This window comes from Electrophorus electricus, chromosome 11 (assembly GCF_041902795.1).
Source record: "Electrophorus electricus isolate QZ-2024a chromosome 11, ASM4190279v1, whole genome shotgun sequence".
In the NCBI taxonomy this organism is placed as follows: Eukaryota; Metazoa; Chordata; class Actinopteri; order Gymnotiformes; family Gymnotidae; genus Electrophorus; species Electrophorus electricus.
Window position 1 is genome coordinate 9,585,397 of NC_137507.1, and position 18,998 is coordinate 9,604,394.

At 43.8% G+C, this 18,998-nt stretch overlaps 2 protein-coding genes across 2 annotated transcripts; both read left to right on the forward strand.

The window, feature by feature from the left end:
- Positions 1 to 479: 479 nt before the first annotated feature.
- On the forward strand, positions 480 to 10,492 carry lmf2b (lipase maturation factor 2b). The gene is made up of 14 exons (XM_027021322.3): positions 480 to 661; positions 2,374 to 2,627; positions 3,464 to 3,492; positions 3,894 to 4,087; positions 4,932 to 5,113; positions 5,353 to 5,491; positions 5,751 to 5,885; positions 6,196 to 6,301; positions 6,403 to 6,499; positions 6,991 to 7,173; positions 7,938 to 8,106; positions 8,399 to 8,510; positions 9,093 to 9,201; positions 9,501 to 10,492. Exons 1-14 carry the CDS (start codon positions 568 to 570, stop codon positions 9,843 to 9,845), a joined length of 2,148 nt encoding a protein of 715 aa, XP_026877123.2. The 5' UTR covers positions 480 to 567; the 3' UTR covers positions 9,846 to 10,492.
- A 1,278-nt stretch (positions 10,493 to 11,770) lies between these two features.
- kitlgb (kit ligand b) lies at positions 11,771 to 18,979 on the forward strand. The gene is made up of 8 exons (XM_081723937.1): positions 11,771 to 12,014; positions 15,815 to 15,922; positions 16,091 to 16,147; positions 16,390 to 16,548; positions 16,641 to 16,809; positions 17,001 to 17,101; positions 17,562 to 17,710; positions 17,799 to 18,979. The coding sequence occupies exons 1-8, from the start codon at positions 11,985 to 11,987 to the stop codon at positions 17,839 to 17,841; spliced, it is 816 nt and encodes a 271-aa protein (XP_081580063.1). The 5' UTR covers positions 11,771 to 11,984; the 3' UTR covers positions 17,842 to 18,979.
- Positions 18,980 to 18,998: the final 19 nt, after the last annotated feature.

Below are 18,998 nucleotides of genomic sequence, written 5' to 3' on the forward strand. Positions count from 1 at the left end.
TGCGCTTCGTTCACTTTGGGTGACTGGTGCACCACTTGTGCCAGAAAAATAGTTCCCCACCTTTTTGTCTACAAATAAAATATCTACAAATCAGTGTGTGGGTGATACTGATTATAAGGTCTGTTTCCCTATTAAAGATTTTTGTGTTTCTGTTTTTGAGAAAGTATCCCATTTCCTTGAAATTATATTTACTGTTGTGTATGACAAGTTATTGTTTCTAGTCGTGGTTCAGAGCTGGGTGCAAAAAGTGAGGTGAGAGGGAAAGCTCAACTTTGAGTGTGAAGTTGTGCTGAGGCTTGTGTCGTTGGGGGAGACCCCTCCCCTCCCCAATTTGTCCATGACTTCGGCCTTCCTCGTCGGTAGGTCCAACCCCACAGTCCCAAGTGTATGGGCTAACCTTTTAGTTCAAACGAGTGTGGCGCGGAGTTGGTTTTCATTTGCATATGGAGGCAGTGCAAAGCTAGCACCTCCCCTCGCTTCCCACTTGCTGCAGAGCTCCCGCTCATACGTTGACTTTTCGCCACTCCTGGAAAAGTATCTTGCGTCTTCGGATTAGTTTGGGCGACCATGGGAGACGTGCGGGTCCCGCGGCAGCTGTTTTTGCGCGGCGTAGCCGTCGCTTATTTATGCGCGTTCGCATCCCTCTACATCCAAATACCAGGTAGGAAGTGCCACATTTGGAGGAGCGTTTCCAGCACGGCGGCGCGTTTGGCGCTAAGGTGCGGCTGTGCGCGCAACTTCAACATTTTCCCTTTTGTTCACCGACGCGACAGTCGCCGGCAACACCTGCACGTTCACGCGACTCGGAAGCTTCGGTTCAGCGCGCGCGCGACGGGCGGCTGCACGTTTGGAAAAGTTGCCGCAGCGTTTCCTCCTGGTTACTTTTCCTCGGCCTCTGCGCCCGTGGTGTCGCCTAAACTATGGCAGCACGTTTAAGCCGGGGGAGACCGGACAGAGATCTCGTTCTGGGAGCCTTTATGTTCGCTTGCCGACTTGCACAAAGAGCGGTAGTGGCCGAGTTATTGCAGGAAACGCCGACATCGAACGACTTTGAATAAAAAAAGTCATACTGTCTCGCCGTGGACTACAAAGCACGGAATCTCTCCCTTCCTTTCTACCACGTGCGCCTCGGAAGATCCGCCCGTTCGCGGTCACTCTTGCGCGTAGGAAAGTGACCCGTCATCGTTCTGCGTGCGCACTTCTGTCACACGTTTTGCACGTCTGTATCTGTATTGGTGCTGATATGGTATATTTCATAAAATCATACCTATGGAGTTTGCACAAGAATAACATTTTAGTTTATATTTCTGCTAAAATGATATGAACACTGATGTAATGAATGCCTCGTTATTATATATTAATTATTATAGGGAAGCTGTAGTTGGCTTTTGCCGTCAGCAAGCCCAAACTTGTTGAAGTGATCCGGTTAGCTAGCTGTTTGTAGTGCCTGGTTTCCACGTGGGTGAGGGCGTCCTTCCTGTTGCTTCCTAGTAAAACTGAAAAATTGATCTGTGCTTCCTTGTAGCAAAGGTGAGATCAAAGTTGGAGCCCACGACTTTGCAAGACCCTTACCGTTTTCGTTGTGTCAGATATCGGTCTTATACCAGTTCTCACCCGCTCCAGGATTAATAGTTGCGGTTTTAACAAAAGGGGGGAAAGTCGGTGGCTTAGATTTGCAGGATCTGTTCGTCGGAACAGTCAGTGGCGTGATTGTCATTTCATTGTTAGAGTAGCTGTGTAATCAGGCGCTGTAATCAGCTGTCACTACTTAAAAGCTTGTTTTCAAATGAGATACACATTCTACTGAGAGCTGAAAAAGTCTTCAGCTGTGATTGTATGTACCTTATGTCTGAGAGGAGCCGAAGGCAAAGCAGGAGAGAGAGAGAGAGAGAGAGAGAAATTAAGTTGAATAAAAAAGGTGTGACTCACACATTGGCCTTGGCACAATACCCAGTCTGAACTTGTCCTCTTACTGGGCTGCCAGCACACTCCATAAAAGCTTCCTAAATACAGTGGCATGTTGCTTGCAAAATATATGGAAGTTTGAGCTCCAGTATTTTCCTTTCTGCTGTACCTGTGTACGTTTTCTGATTTAATTTGTTCATGCTTTAATACAAAACTCTACCCCCCAAAATGCTGTTTGCGTCGCCTTCCCGTCTGCGTTCGTACATGTGACCTGTCCTTGCGGTTGTAAAGCATAAGCATGTAGTGTGTAGTCAAATGAAGGAGGCCCTCTGCAATTAGGTCTCACCCCAGAAAACGCACGCTTGTCTCCGAGCCTTTGAGTTATGTGTCTGTGGTTGTCTTCAAATGGGTTGCAGTTTGACCAGCTAATGTAACTGTTGAAGGCTGTGCTTGTGTGTTTGAGCGCAGGCTTGTATGGAGATGAAGGCATCTTGCCTGCACGCCTCCTGGTGGCCGGGGAGCAGAAGCCGCTCCTGCAGCAGCTGCAGGAAAGTCCGTCCCTCCTGTGGCTGGTGCCTTCCCTGGGCCTTGGGCCCCAGCAGGGCCTGGAGCTCATCTGCCTGTTGGGGGCACTGCTGAGCCTGGGAGCTGTGCTGCTGGGAGCACTCAGAGACAGCCTGGCCTACCTCTGTCTCTGGATCCTTTACCTCTCCCTATACACCGTGAGTCTCTCTCTGTCTGTGTGTCTCTCTTTGTCTCTCCCTATACACGGTTCTCATCTCTCTGTTTCTCCCTGTACACGGTGAGACTGTGTCTCTTTCTCTCCCTATACACAGTGAGACTCCATCTCTGTTTCTCTTCCTATCACACATGCTCTTTTAGGCCTATTGGATTATTCCATGTTGAATGGTTTTTTTTGTTTGTTTGTTTTTTTAATCATAAGAAGCCAATATGAACATTCTGGATGGGCCAGATAATGAATATTCCACATCTATTCTGGCTGCCTCTCTTACCATTATTTTGGATATATGACATTCAAAAAAAAAAAACAACCAAAAAAAATAAATATATATATAGATATATATAGATATAGATATATATAGATATATATATATATATATAGATATATATAGATATAGATATATATAGATATATATAGATATATAGATATAGATATATATATATAGATATAGATATATATATAGATATAGATATATAGATATAGATATATATATATATATAGATATAGATATATATAATTATAATGATAAAGGCCAATTTTGTTTTATCATGAGAGGTATTGCTAATCCCCACATTTGCTTTTGTAGATCAACAGTAGTTCAATTGTTTAAACAAGGGGTTCCTTCAATTCATTTCAATTTCAGCATGAAATATTGGTCAGCTGCTATTCTGAAGTGATGTGGTTATTGCCCAGTGGGTCATGCCAATGTTGTAATGTGCAAAGCAGCAGTAGATTCATCAGCATAACTCTTAGCTGCCCGAGTATCACGGCTGGCTCCCTGCCTCCTGCTGACTGATGGGGTGTGTTCTTTTGCAGGCTGGAGGAGACTTCCTTCATACAGAGTGGTGAGACCTACAGTGGTGTTTAATGGGCTTTACACTGGAATGGTCCAAGACTACATCCGCCTACCCTGTTTGAGACCCCGACTAATTTCAATAGTCCATTTGAAATCCATCCAAACCAAGTACTTTTGGAAGTCAATTTATCAATGGCTATAGCCCTGTGTGCATGCGTGCGTGCGTGCGTGTGTTCACTTACACATGCTGTGTACCTGATGTGACTGATTTAATGCTGAACAAAAGTGTTTTCTGAGACATTACATAATCTGTTGTCAGAAGCCAGGCATGCCAGAACAATAGCCGTTGACCATCTCAGGTCGCCTTGCTGCTGTTTCGGTCACTGTGCTCTCACGTATGACGGAATGGTTCCGCACCTCGTTGTCCATACACTGCCTGTTCTTTCCCAGCGACTCTCTGCTGTTGGAGGTGGGCTTCTTGGCCTTCCTGGTAGCTCCCTGTGGCTTGCTCCGGAGCTCCACGTCTCCCGGCCTCCACGACCCCGTGACCTTTTGGCTGACCCGCTGGCTGCTTTTCCGGCTTGTGCTCTGTACCGGTCTCAGCAAGCTAGCCAGCAGTGACCCCTGCTGGTGGGACCTCACAGGTATGTGTTTGTGGTCGAAGGAATGCACTGTAGAGCAAAGGTATTGAGGTGATGGTGTTTACAAGGGAAAGCTGAACATTGCATTAGACAGAATAATAACAAAATATAAGTATAGAGATTGTGTCCTTTCAGAATGATTTGATCTCCAGCCCTGCAGGCTTAGATTTTCACACCAATCCTTTGTAGAGGCCTCTGCAGGCTTCTGCAAAGGATCCTGGGTAGGCTTCAGTGGACGTCTGTGTAAGATATATGACCTCTCCAGCAGGCTCAGGCCCATATAGAAAAACAATCCTCTTATCCTCTTGTCAAGTCTTCTTTTTGAATGTAGTTGTAACATGCTCCAGTTGGTGTGGGTCTTGAATATGATTTTGCATATGTTGACTAATGTGTGCTTTGGATGTAATGGTTGCAAATGGAAACACTAATATGTAAAAGGAAGTGGGGTGAACGCATAATCACTTCTAATGAATGTACAAAAACATGGGTTCTTTGTGTGGTCGTTAGCCATTCGCTGGAGGGTGCCTCAGTGATGCTTGTTAACCTGCAATAAGACAGAACCAGCTATTCTCTCTAACTAATTCTGAAGTGTGCATCTTTATATTTGAATGTTTAATTTTAATACTAACTGACTGGGAATTTAGGAACAACAGTGTTCAGATTACAGACCTCCGAGTAGTTATGTTAACCGATCAGTTGACTACCCATTGTTACAAAATCCAGGGACAGATGTGAGGTCTGGATTTGAGTACCTCTGTTTTAGCTAAACCAGTGGGCAGACCTAGATGGTTTTCTGGTTTCTTGTCTCACCTTGAATCCTCTTCTCATCCTCTTCACACTTTTGCAGCACTGAGTCGGTATTATGAGACTCAGGCGAGCCCCACACCTCTGGCGTGGTATGCACATCAGCTCCCCGATTGGCTGTCGAGACTTGGCGCCGTTTGTGTGATGGCGTCGGAGATCGCCGTTCCACTGTTGATGTTCTTCGCTCCTGTTCGTGGACTGAGGATCTGTGGCTTTTACATCCAGGTCTGGGGTGTGTGTGTGTGTGTGAAAGAGAGAGAGAGAGACCCAACAGAAGCATAGCTGCATCATATTAAGAATGTGAACTGAACTGAGTCCACTAATTCCTTGGGTGTGTGCCGTGTTGGCATGGCAGGGTGATGGATTCCCTCATTACTGCTGCAGCACGGGGCGAATGTGGGTGAGCATTCTCCTTTGGAGCAGGGTCGCAGCTCTAATCCGCTGCTGGCTGTCTGCTTTCCCAGGTCTTTCTGCAGCTCTGTCTTGTCCTTCTGGGCGGCTGCAGCCTGACGCACCTGCTGTCTGTCGTGCTGAGTTTCTCCCTGCTGGACGATGACTGCTTCAGCGGCTGCACACACCAAAAGAAGAAGCCCAAGTCGAAGAGTATGCGCTCAAAACACTTTTGGACCAAACTGTATTACTATAAATGCATTTATTTTGAGTGCGCGCACACACAACTACCTGGATCAAATTTGTGCCCTTGGGATAAAAGGAGGAGTGTGTGCGTGTGTGTCTAGTTGTGCACATGAAACAGTTGGGGGGGATATATATGTATATAGGATTTCCAGTATTTAGATTAAACCCCTGAATTGATGACTTCGGTATTTCTTCCTTTGTGTTTCTGTGCGTTACACTCTTTCAGCATGGAGTCAGTTTTTGCTCTCCTGTCTGGCTTTACTTGTCAAACTGGCTGTCTACGTCCTTATTTTGCTTGGCACAATAAAGCTCTTTAAGCTGGAGATCAACTGGGAGCAGAAGATTGTGTTGTCTAAAACTAGTGAGTAATCCAGTGGCTCATTTTTAATTGTTGGTAACTTTTGACATAGTATTGATCACTTATTTTTTTTAAGATGATGGAAAAGGTTGGATTTCATTTTAGCCGTGACTGAGTGGTATCCATGAGCGCATTTAAATCAGCTTATCTAAATGGCACGTTTCATGCTGTTTTACTCCTTAATGAACTGTTTTGGACTACTAGGTCTTGGTGCCAGAATGATGACTGACACATGATTGCTTAATTGTATTGGTGTAATTTGTCGATAAAAGATTTCATGGTCGTCCGTGGATGCCTTCTGTCTTTCTGGCAGACTTCACCCAGGAGAACTTTTCTGAGTTTGTGAGCCTGATTCAGGCGCCCACCATTTGGGTAGGAGTACTCTCACTGACATGGGAAGCAGTAGTCACCATGCTCAGGTAAGAGGAAACCTTAAAGCATTTCCGAGGGACATTTAGAAACAAGCTGTTCACACATTGAAATAAAAGCTGTTATATATTGCTCCACTATTCCTCTTCAGGTGTGCTTGTGTGAGGGGCATTATGGGAAAGCTCTGCGCCCTCACTCAGTGGGCCATCTTCACTGCTACAACTGTGGCTGTGTTCACCCTCAGTTTAGTAAGTTAAGATGTTTCTATCAAATGTTTCTGAAAATGTAGATCTGATTTGGAGAGAACACTACTTGCTATTCCAGTACTACTGCTGACACCTCTTCAGATTAGTTGACACTGAAAAATGTGAAAAAATGAACCTTTTGTTCCTTTGTCTGTAATCTTTTTTTTTTTTTTTTTAAGGAGTTAATAGAAATGATCAAACTTTTGAGTCTGGTATGGTTTAATAATGAGTTTAATAATATGGTGCATCATTAGTCAGTAACTGCCCCATCCCTAGTGTTAACATTATATAAAACTTTGTTTCATGTTTGTCTGCTCTACAAACGGGTTTTCCAGGTATGTCCACACTATAACATGAAGTATAATGGTTTAGCTTGTAAAACTGATACCTAGATGGTTAGGAAAAGGTTTGCATTGCTTTAATAGTTTAATGTGTGTGTGTGTGTGTGTGTGTGTGTGTGTGTGTGTGTGTGTGTGTGCGTGTGCGTACTTGAGGTTCCATACACTGCCGTGGCAGGTGTGTCTGCTGGGAAAATCTTCCGTGAGGTGCAGAACGCTTACGGGGCTGTGGAAAAGTATCAGCTCGTCAGTGCATACGGCATTCAGCACAGAATGGTGCCCCCTGCTGGACGTCCAGAAGTAATTATTGAAGGCAGTGGGGATAAGAAAACATGGAAGGTAAATGACTTGTGACGTGGCTGGCTGTTTGTTGTTAATTGGGTATATGCAGACTAAAAACACTTTTCACCACTTTTCTTAAGAGTCAGTAACCTTGGATGTTGGATGTATTCTTGGATGTTAGTGCTAGGCTGTGCGATTTTTTTTAATATTCATGAGAGGATGTTTAACGCTGCCAAAGGGCGAGACCTCAGGCTATCGAAGCAAAAATTTGCCAGTGAATGTCACTGTGGCCAAAAGGTTGAGATGCAATACGATCGATTATACTGCCACACACTGTTCTCGTTCAGCTAGGTCCTTATTCATCATCTCCACTGTATAGTCATTTTTCACCAGGGAGCAGAGCAGAGCTAAGTATCCACACAACTGGGCCAGACAGTACAGGGATTGTTCCGTGTAGTCAATAAAAAATGAACAGCAGAAACACCCCCACCCCCCCCGACTTTAAACTGATTTTAACACGTTTGCTTTCAAAGAGAATTTTTCAGTAGTGGATAATGTTCAGTGTTGTGGTAATCCTAACAGTGAGTATGAGTGTGATCTGAGGAATGTAACTAGATATTTAAAAAAAAATAAAATAAAAAAATCTATAATTAATCTCTACGGATACGTATTGGGATGTATTCTCCAGGTTATCAGTGGTGGCCAACCCAGTTCATTTGCTAAGTTCATGTCTTTCCCTCTGTATGGCATTAGGAAAAAAGGCCTCATGGTAAGTGAGAGTCTTTGCTGATCCAGACCTGTGGCCTTGTGCTGCCTTGCAGGAGCTGAGCTTTATGCACAAGCCGAGCAGTGTGAGCGAAGCGCCTCCGGTCCTGGGGCCCCACAAGCCTCGGCTGGACTGGTTGTTGTGGGAGGCGGCACGGGCAGACTACCAGCACAGCCACTGGTTTACAGGCCTAGTGCAGCAGCTGCTACTGGGCAAGCAGGACGGTGAGTCGGCATGCCTCGTCTCTCATTGGCCTTTGCGCTGCGCTGCATGTTGGTGTCTTGTTCTTGAGAAGCAAAGCTCTGGCAACCATGTTATGTATGGAAGCGCTCTCTTCGGTTGCCATAGTAACCGCAGAGGCTTTGATTTGATGATCTCCGACCTGCCAAAGTGTCAGGAGCAAGTTTCAGGCCACGAGGTCTCCTACAGGTTTAGAATCAACTGAATCTAAAGGCACAGCACGTAGCCGGGGTATCTGGGTGCGGCGTGCTGAGTCGTGCCTCTGCTCTGCCGTAGTGCTGAGGCTGCTCCAGGTGGATGAAGCACAGTACCCCTTCCGCGTGTCCCCGCCTGCCTTCCTCAGAGCCAGCGTCTACCACTATCACTTCACCCAGACTGGACAGGACGGGTGAGTCGAGCAGCGACGCTTGCTGTGCCTTTATAGCACAGACTTTCATTTTTTCATGGTTTTGTTTTTTTGGGGGGGGGTTTTGTTTTGTTTTTTTTTCTTTGATTACTGAATGTTACCTTCAGGTCTGAATGTATTGTCATGTATGTTAACTGTTTTTTTTTTTGGTTTTTGTTTTTTGTTTTGTTTTTTTTGGATGTGCAAATTAATTTTACCAGAGTTGTACAATAAGTCTGCTTCTGGAAAATGATGATATTTTGTAACACTCAGTTTGGCTGAGTGGGTATATAAACCACCCCCTGACACAACCCTGTTTTTTTGTAGTCCTTAATTGGGGACCTGAGTGTTGTCACATATTGTAACAAGCTAAAATCTGTACACTCAAGGCAAAAAATAATAATTTACAGATAGCACAGGAATACAGAATCCCTAGAAAAGACCTGCAATATTGAAATGAAAATCTGTAACGCTGCTTCCATAGATAAAACTGATAAAGGCTACTCCAGATCTTCCCGATTTGTTTTCTCTGGTTACTCCTGTGCTAAGTAGTCCTTCAGCGCCCTGGTACGTGTTGTGTGGCAGGAACCAGCCGCGGGAATGGTGGAAAAGACTATATGTGAGGGAATTTTTTCCTGCGGTGCACCTGGGTGACCCTGTCCTTGAGGAGTTACTGCAGGAGGCAGGACTGAAGGTAACATGGGTTACCTTGGCTTGTGATGGCCCTCTATTTATATGAATTGCCTTGTCAACTTCTCAAGCAAACTACATCTTTTTATCTATTAGCATAATGATGCATCAACATATTACAATAATATATAGTTGGTATGTGGAAGGAAGGCTTAATGTTGAATTTTTAGATATATTACTGTGTGTGTGTGTGTGTGTGTGTGTGTGTGTGTGTGTGTGTGTGTGTGTGTGTGTGTGTGTGTGTGTGTGTGTGTGTGTGTGTGTGTGTGTGTGTGTGTGTGTGTGTGTGTGTCTTATATCTAGGAAAAGTTCCCAGTCCTGCCAATTTCAGACACACCTTTGGCCCAGGCACTGAGTGTTTTGCGGGGTCATGCTAGGGGACATTCTGGGCCCTTGGTGCTTTTGACCCTTTTTACCACTGTGGCCTCCATCCTCCTCCTCAAAGATCTTGTCTCCCGAAGCCGGACACCTAAGGGCCCGAAGCCCAAGTCCAAGCCCGCCACGAGTGAGCACAAGAGTAAGAAACCGCGAGAGGCTCATCCCGAAGCCTCTGAGAAAAACCGCGGGCCTTCCGGTCGCGGAGGTAGGAAGGAGGGTTTGGAAGAGAGGAGGATTGACTCGGACAGAAGCCCTCGCAAGAGAAAGTGAGCTGCCACCACTGTCCTCCAGGCTGCTTCTCGGGCAGGAGAGAGATTTCGTTCTCAGGTGTATTTGAAATGCTGAATCCTAAATTGCCATCAAGTTACATAAATTAATTTGTTAAAAAATCTCCTTCCCTCACCCCTTATGACAAATGAAGTGTTTTCAAGTGGGTTTATATCGCGTTCACGTCTGAGAAGGTTCAAACCAAGCCTGCTCCGTAGCACTATGAACATACTATTTACCAAAGTTGGCAAGAAATTGTGTGTGTGTGTGTGTGTGTTTCACATTAGTGTGTTATACCCTGTAAAGGTCCAGGAACTAGGTGAAGAGTTCAGAAGCCTACATGTCTCCACAGGTCACAAGTAGCTGCAAAATGTGGTTAGAATAATTCTTTTTTTCTTTTTTTTTTTTAATTATTCCACATTAATCATGTACAAGCAGTGTTACTTAAAAGCTTCATTCAGAAATGTGCAGCTTTGTCCCACAGTGTAAACATCTGACAATTATAAAATGTGTTCTTCCATCGTTGAGCTTTATTTCTAACACTTCGATCCTACCAGAATTAATTCCCACGCTTCCTTTTTTTTTTTTTTTTGCAGCTCTTTAAACTGATGATCATACTTTAAAAAAAATAATAAATTGTTTAATTTTGAGACTGTGTGTCTAATTGCACTTGGCTATTTTATAATTGCTTTAATGGAACCTACTCTCACTAGATATTCTAAATAATCAGTCACCACACGATGGCAGCTGAAGACCAGAAGGCTTGGGGCAAATTTCGAGGGGGGGGGTCATGAATTCATATGCAGTGACTGCTGTCTCGGCCAGAGCTGGCTAGTCTCTGTAGTCCAACATGCGTGGCTCTAATACTCTTCCCATTGAAAGTCTCAATTTAAGAAACAGTTCGACAAAAAGGTGAAAAATCCCAGATTAAAAGTGAACCAGATCAGTCTATCGCATGGTGACGAACGATACTGGCAGCTTCCTTGAAGCCGTAGTTTTGACGGAACGTTGCAGAAGGAACTGAACTTCACCTTCCGCTCACTGGATCGGCTCGTTGATTAGAGTTTAAAAATATTCTTCAGGGCAAGTTGTAGGCGAACACCCCAGCCGCGAGCATTATTTCGGGCACCGGTCTACTTGCAGTTTTGCTTTTAAGAAATCTTAAAATGTTCTTCTAAAACACTTGTTCACTGTGAGATTAATTTGCCTAAAGCCTAGAGAATACGCTTGCCCCTTAGAAGGCTGTCCCTGTTATCCAACGAAAAGGCTTGGGACTGCACTGCTGAGTTAGTTTATGGACTAGGTCCAGAAATGTAATGGGAAGAGACGTTGAAAGGGAGGTACCAAGTCAACTTCTTTCATCTTTATAATAAACGATGAGTCAATACTTTACACTTTGCTGCTCTCAAGTCACAGAGGGCAATATTGAAACACTAAGTCATTGAAACTAAATCTTACCTGCCACTGTGATCAAATTATAAATCATAGAGGGTAATATTGAAATATTATGAGTCAGTGAAACCTAAGATTACCTGCTGTTGGGATCATATAATCAACTTCGTCCTTTGATAAATTGTACTCCCCCCCCCCCCCCCCCCATAGCCTAAGGAAATCACTGAATGCTTAGATTATCTACTTAAGAGTTGAATAGGATGGCTCTAATATTAAGTACAAAAATATAACCACCAAGCTAACAGGTAATGTAATTGAAGTATAACCTCTGCAATCTCCCAACCTACGCTTGGGGTCAGATTATTACTTTGAACAAGTTTATTCTCTAGGCTTACCCGATTCCTTTGCAGGCATTTGTTCGCTAACTACAAAGAGAAACTGGTTAGTCATGCTCGTCACGTTTAATAAACAGTTGTTTTCATGTGAAGTGAGTCACCCCGATGGTTTTGTTGCATGGTTTAGACAGCAGGCTGAGTCAGGCGCCCTGCCTCCTGGAAGAAGTGTGCGCACGCGTTCCGTTCAAGTGATGCTGGCGCCCGCGGGAGGGAAGTGCACAGACCTCCGTAGGACTGACACGCTGCTCGCCCTCTGCCTCCGATTATTGACTTTAACCATGCGCAGGCGGAATCATGTCCACGTCCCACTTTCAGAGGAAAAGAAGAAAATAAGACTTGTGCAAGAATCGGTTTGATGTTCATGTTCCACATGAAGGAGGCTAAGGTGAGTGCGTAACCGCGCGCCCAGCGCGTAACCGCAGGCGGCCACTTGCGCTTGCTCCTGCTTATAAACGCGGTCATTCTGCTTTAATGTAGTCTCGATAATGGCACTTGTTCGAAGCTTTAGTTTCCTCTGGCTTCTGTTTCAGAGTTTCATACTCGCCGATGCAAACTGGTTTATTGTTTGTAAATTCTCATTCAGTTAGTGGTAACAAATGAACAGGCATGTTAAGAGCTCAGTTAAATTTTTTTTTTGGTTTTTTTTTTGCGCACAATACTGTGGTGCACTTTATTTTTTAAAAATTGCAAAAGAGGAAGATGGAATTTCTAGTTTTACTAGGTTGTCGGTATGACAGTCCTGGTGAACTCTGACATGCAATTAAAGTTGTGATTGCTATAATAGCGCATTGTTTAGTTTTTAAAATCCTTAAAGTGATGAATGATTCAATAATTTTTATTGGTTCAAATGTTAATGAAAAATTCATTTAATTTTATAGGGTTAAATAATTTTCAGTGAAGGCGTTTTATTATAAACCTCTCCAAATAAACTGAATCAAATCTACTATGAGATTTTTTAAGACATTTAGATATATAGTTGCTTTGATGGATTATAACAGCCCTTAGCTAATGTAAAATTACCCAAAGTCATTTTGTATATGAAATCTCTTTAGATCTTTCTGATATCACCTTTTCTACACAGATTGACTCACTCTGTAGATGAAACCTTTTAGAGCTAGATATTTCTGGAAGATATGCAGCATGTTGGAAGGAAATCCTTTTAAAATATGGTACAGTTCTCAGTATGCAAAATGTTATGCTCTGCAGTCCATCTGTTGCCATCTAGTATTAGTCATCCTCTAGGCCAAAGGCAATTGGTTCCAAAATACAAAAAAAAATCCAGTCCTGGGGTTTGTTCATTGATGGAAAAATATTTTTGCTATTACCCATCACAGCCCTCATGGTCCAGGTGTACAGATTTTCACCCTCCCTTTACCCAGAAGTCTTGTATCATTACAAAGTAGCCAGCCAGTTGCAATAACTCAATCAACTGCCAGTGATGACAAAATGCAGGACCAGAACTCAGGTTCAAAGTCTGGAGTTACCTCTGCCTTAGCCCTTAATCAGTTGTCAATTTCTGACAACAGGACCACTCCTGGGTATTTTTTTTTCAGTGATGGGACACTCTCAACTCGACAGTGACATCAACACATATAAAAACACCAGCAACTCTCTTGCTGGGTCCCAGGTAAACCCATACTGGCTCAGTACTCAGATTCATACTACTAACATGTCAACTCTAATCTGTTTGAGGATGGGTCGCCACCGGGTAATCTACAGTCAGGACTGGTCCTGTGGCCAAAAGATGACGCGTTATAGAGGAAAGGGTGTCTGACCAAACACACAGAGGCTATGAGCTATAACTGAAAACTTACAAAGCACAAGTGCAATACAAACTGATGTGGCTAGTGAGGGTAGGTCTATGGTGGGTTTTTAATAATCTGAATAATTACTATATACCTCTGTTATGTTAATATATTGATCTTTTTGTGTTTTTAGATTTTAAATGCTTTTATGGTACATTTAAAGCAGTTGAGGATCAACTTTTGAAATAAATAAAACCCTGAGGAAATCTAGTTGGCTAAGGGGTCTTTTGAAATATTGAAACCACTAAATTATCCTATCATCAAGAACACAATTTAAAAATTCTTAACTCTCAAACATATTTAATCCTTCAAAAATTATTTGGAATAAGATAGCACTTTACTGACCCAGAAGGAAATTGCAGGAAATTGTATATTACTTTTTTCAATTTTATTAAATTTATGCAGTCAAATACTCCATGTTTCCAAATTATGAGGCACAAAATTCAAATTTCTAATGATTATATATATAAAAATGACTGATAAAAATGATATTGTGAGTGTTTGAGGAAATCTGTACACTTGCAAAGCTACTCTGCACGCACTTGCCCATTACAGTATGTAGCCAGGGGTCTTGAAGCCATGGTAAAATCAAGTTTACTATTAAATGTCAGGCCACGTTTGGAGTTTGTAATATGAGTTTGAACCTGTCCCCATCTGGGACAGGGATTCTGAACTGGGCCAGATGGGGGAAAAATACATTTTATTTACAAAGAGGAACATTTTTAATCAAAGGAAGTCGAATCCTATAAAAGCTCTGAGATTATAAGCTTCCATTCTTAAAGAACTATGCATATAGTTTACTTAGCACCATTGAGCACTATACACTGTACATTGTATATGCTTTAGGATGTATAAAGCATATATGCAGCAATTTAGTGCTACTTGCAAATATTTTGTTGGAAAATCATGGGCTACTTTTACATTAGACTATATTTGGGGGAGGAATGCTTTATAAAAGGAAGTTCAGACTGGATGAAATTCTGCCCTGTTGTCTCACCCTTCTATCATAATTTTTACAATAACACACAGCAGCCCTACCAAAGTAAATGTGTCGAGGATTAGTTCCCGTCACACACGCATTGTCGTGCTTAGAGAGCAAAGTAGGATGCGAAACTGCTGCTCTTTTTTGTCTTAATTAAAGACAATTATTAACCTTTAACGAGAGGTGGCAAACCCCTCAGAGTCGAAGCTGCCAGCATCATGTCTGCCAACACACCACCTCAAACTCTACGTGTCAGCTGCCCTGGTGAGCCGATCTGGGGAGGTTTTCTCCATAAGCCCACCATGCAGCTCACTAGTTATTAGGTAACCTGTGTTCTCTGGGTGCTCTCTGTCACCCAGGTCTGCATTTTAATAATTCCATATTTGGTTTTATTAAATATAGCAATGTATAACAAACGTACAGTACTATGCAGCAGGCTTCCTCTCTGTGATATACGACTGGTGGAAGCGCTGGTTGTCCACACAGATTTATTTCCTGAACTCCAGCATGGGGAGTGGTCACCTGGGCTCCTGCTGGTTACAAACGTCCGTTCTTTGCAGGGGTCTCACACCTGGACCTTCTTCTGGTGTGGTGTAGTGAAGCTCACAAAGCAAAACTCCTGAGTACCTTGTTTTTTTGCCCTTAGGTCGCCCCCTGTCTGCAGCTGGCTACTTATCGCACAGCTGCTTCCATTCCCGGCCCTTTCAATTTCCATAGCTGCCTTGTCGCCACGCAGTCTGTGTCCCTGGCTCAGTTCGCACCTCGCGCGTGCACAGCCCTAATCTACCATTTCACAGTTTGCAGAACTGGCGTGCATGCATATGTGTTGTGCAGAACTAGTCTGTCCATCATGAAGTCGCGAATTACAGGTTATCCCCTGAATTATGAATCACAACATCGCCGTAGTCCATATTCTGCGGTGGAGCACATGCAGACAGGTGGACACACCCACCATGCACAGAGAGGACGGCCTCCACCGTCGCAGCTGCCTAACAAACCTAGATGCAGATGTACAAGCAGTTCATCATGAATTTCTCTTTCATGTGCCTTTTTCAAAATTGTTTTCCACCTGACACGTGCCAAAATAACATTCGTGATATTAAGTGTGTGGCAAATTAAATGAAACTATGCCCTTCATTTAAAAAATAAATAAATCACTAATTCACAAATAATAAGCCGTTTTCAGTAGCTGTGAAAAAAGAATCCCGAAGCGCCAGCAGCTCCCAGTCAGTAGTCAGCTTCACAACCTCGGCCTCGAGTAATGCAGACTGTCCAGACGCCAAGCTGGAAGGCACTGCTTTGCATTTTTTAGATGCACAAATGTTTTGCTTAGGTTGTTTAATTCACTGATATTGAGTGTTTTCCATCAATAGAAGATCTGTTGTCGTATCTGTCTAGGTTGGGGGATGTGCATGTGTCTTGGTTTTGCTGTTTTCTGGACTTGTAACCTGTTCTGGTGTGCTTGGGAGCCCTCTGACTGATGATGTGGCCACATTGAAAACACTGGTGAGACATGCATTCATTCTCTCATTTTTTTCTGTTTTCTTTTTTCCCTGTTTTTTGGTTAATTTACTAGCAAAGTCTGATAAGGATATACGTCCGCATGACCATTTCACAAGTGTATGTTTTGTTTTGTTTTTCTCTTTCTTTTATTCAAAATGCCACATCTAACAGAGAGAAAACATTCCAGATGATTATGAAATTCCTGTACATTACATTTCCAAAGATGTGGTGAGTATACTACTAACTCCACAAACATCTGTTAAATGGATTCAGAATTATTTAAATGAAATATGTGAAGATTCATCCCACAACGGCTGTTACTTCTCTACATCTGCACCAGAACATTGTAGCAATGCCACTATTTACTACCAGATTTCATGTCAGCTCCAGGCCAGTTAAACCACAAATAATTGCTGGTTTTGGTGCTATTCAGATTTCTCCATGAGTATTCTCATCTCTGGCTGTTTAAGGGTGGGGCTTGCTGGCTTCTTCTGAACCTGTACCCTGTAGAGAGCAGTTTAAAGACGTTAGCCCTCAGGTTTGGCAACCTCTCCTCCAACAGAGAAAACATCACCATCTTCATCACCATGCTGCAGGGACTACGCATCACCGTTGACAGCGAAGAGCTGGTAACGTTTTTCTCACATGCATGCCCATTATTTCTATTAAAATTCAAAAGATGCAGCATTATAATGTAGAAGGTTCTATGTGCCCTATCCAGGATGCAGCGATGCAGGTCTTTAAGTGCCATTACCAGAGTGGCAAGTGGTCGACCAGACGCTATTTCGACCACGTGGAAGAGGTCCTCAAAGCGTCCACCTCCACTCCTCACCAATTTCACTGCACCCCTCCACCCTGTGATGTCACGCCAGCCCCACCCAGAACACCAGGTGAGCCGTGGACGTACCCACAATAGCCTGAAATCGTTTGTGGAGTACAGCAAGCAGCGCAATGAAAAACACACCCAGCTGCAAAATAGGTAGAATATATAAGGTTGATACACAGCAAAAGCCACTAGAGCCATTTGTTACACTTCATGCCCAGACGCATAAATGCATGGCATGCTGTTGTGTTTTGACAGGACAGGGCAAGCAGAAGCGTTTGATTGACAGTGCGATCCCCAGCCTCCTGGCGCTGCTCATCATCCCCTGTGTTGCCACACTGGCGCTTGCCCTCCAAGCAGTTAAGATCTCTCTCCCCGTCTCATCCACTAGCCCACAGTATGGTGATGTGCGCGCCGGGCCAAATAAATGGTCCGAACCCAAAATGAAAACTAATGGTCCTAACAGCAAATTGTTGGCCAGAAAATGAACAAGAGCTACACAGATGCACTCCTGAGACCTGTTCCACTGTCTGCTCATCACTGCTTGTTGCTGTTGGAGGAAAAAGCTGGAATCGGGGAAATTCGCTTACATTCTTCTTTTGCACAAAGATAAAAGGATTTAAATGTTTTGATATAAAATTCAAGTTAATGTCTGGATGTTCACATTTTTCCCATTGCATGCTGTTGAGACTATTAAAAGCTTAAGATTATGCAATTTTGGGTTTGGCTCGTGCTTTTTTCCCGGGAGTGTACTCGAGGAGCTTTTCGGCTCCACACTTTTCACCTCACATGTCATTTACAGATTCCTCAATCTTGCAGATGCTCTGTCGAAGAACAAGCTCTGCAGGAAGGAGACATGACACTGCGTGCAGCCCGCCCGACCCTGACGGCCCAGAGACACAGAGCAGCCCTGATCCCTGCAGCATGGCTATGCGCAGTGACCCCGAATCCCCTTCACAAAACAAACAGTATGGGCACGATCACTTCATCTCATGCCGTCATGTCAGAAGCGAACACTGTATGTTGTTTTGTAAGCACCACGTTTCCTTCCCGCAGGGTACCACAGGATACTCTAAAGTCTGGAGACACAGCAGTTTAATCCCTGTGGGAGAGGAACAGACCAGAAGCATTTGCTGGCACCCTCTGGATGTATGAAGTGTATTATGAAAGGATTCAACAAGCCCATTTCTACAAGCTTCGTCATGACTTTTTTAGCAGAGCTAAGATACGTATGCAGACAGACGCACAGACCCTTCTGTCTGTAGCATCGGACCTACTCCGCTCGGCAACTAAGAACATCCTCTTTCATAGCTGATTAAATTATACAAACTCAGATTCCTAACTGAGCCAGAATGGTCAATAAAACAGTGGCTAACGTCATCTTGAGCCCCCGGCAGAGAATATTACTCCAACCCATAAATAAATGAAGCTGTGTTTCCAAAGAATGCACACACAAGATGGCATCCTTGAAAACAGACTGGACTCGTCCGCTGGAACGCTTCGGCAAACAAGTGGACTCCTCCGGACAGGAAGTACGGATCTTTTGAAGAGGGCTCTGGGTGGTGGTGGCATGTCCGCTATGCCGGCAGCGGCAGGTCTGTCTCTTTGAGGCTGGCCACTGGGGCCGCGGGCGTCGGCTCAGAAGATAAATAGGTTTTTTGTGTGCGGTGCTGTCCCGCATGGGAATGGGGGGGCTTGGGGCCTCGCTCTGCATCGTACCAAAACACCGCTGCAGAACAGAGAGCATCCTTGTCCCGAGGGCATGCGTGGTTGGCTGCTCTTGAACACTCAAAAGATCTCCTCTGGATTTCAACTCATTCACTGAATTTCATGCATGGTTTTTGTGGTGGTCCACTTTTGGAGCTGTGGGTGTAGGATGGTGATGGGTGCTTTGTTCGTTCCAAGGGTTTTTGAGCAGGGATGTGTGTTTTCAGGACTTCAGAGGTGTAGCGCATATTAGTAAAGCCAAGGTTTTACTTTGGGAATGCAGTGTTTGATGATGGTCATGGTTAAATTGTCTAGGTCAGAGGTTCTCACGATTAATAGGATAACCACTCATTCCATATATTTACTCTGATCCAGCTCCCAACTCACCTTGACCTTGGACAGTCTGATTCAGGTGTACTAGAACCCAAAGCAAAATCAAAACTGGGTCTGGTTGCTGGTCCATGAGAGCTAAATTGAGAACCTGTAGTGTACACACTGTGGCAAAATATAGTCCACATTCCTAATTTATCTTGGCCATACCAATATATA

Bases quoted from the DNA above. Each gene is read 5' to 3' on its own strand.
- kitlgb (XM_081723937.1), top strand. From the start codon at position 11,985: ATGTTCATGTTCCACATGAAGGAGGCTAAG. The intron at 16,549-16,640 runs GTAACGTTTTTC...TGCCCTATCCAG, and splicing joins CCGTTGACAGCGAAGAGCTG to GATGCAGCGATGCAGGTCTT. The intron at 16,810-17,000 runs GTGAGCCGTGGA...GTGTTTTGACAG, and splicing joins AGCCCCACCCAGAACACCAG to GACAGGGCAAGCAGAAGCGT.
- lmf2b (XM_027021322.3), top strand. From the start codon at position 568: ATGGGAGACGTGCGGGTCCCGCGGCAGCTGTTTTTGCGCGGCGTAGCC. The intron at 662-2,373 runs GTAGGAAGTGCC...GTTTGAGCGCAG, and splicing joins CCTCTACATCCAAATACCAG to GCTTGTATGGAGATGAAGGC. The intron at 8,511-9,092 runs GTGAGTCGAGCA...GTTGTGTGGCAG, and splicing joins ACCCAGACTGGACAGGACGG to GAACCAGCCGCGGGAATGGT.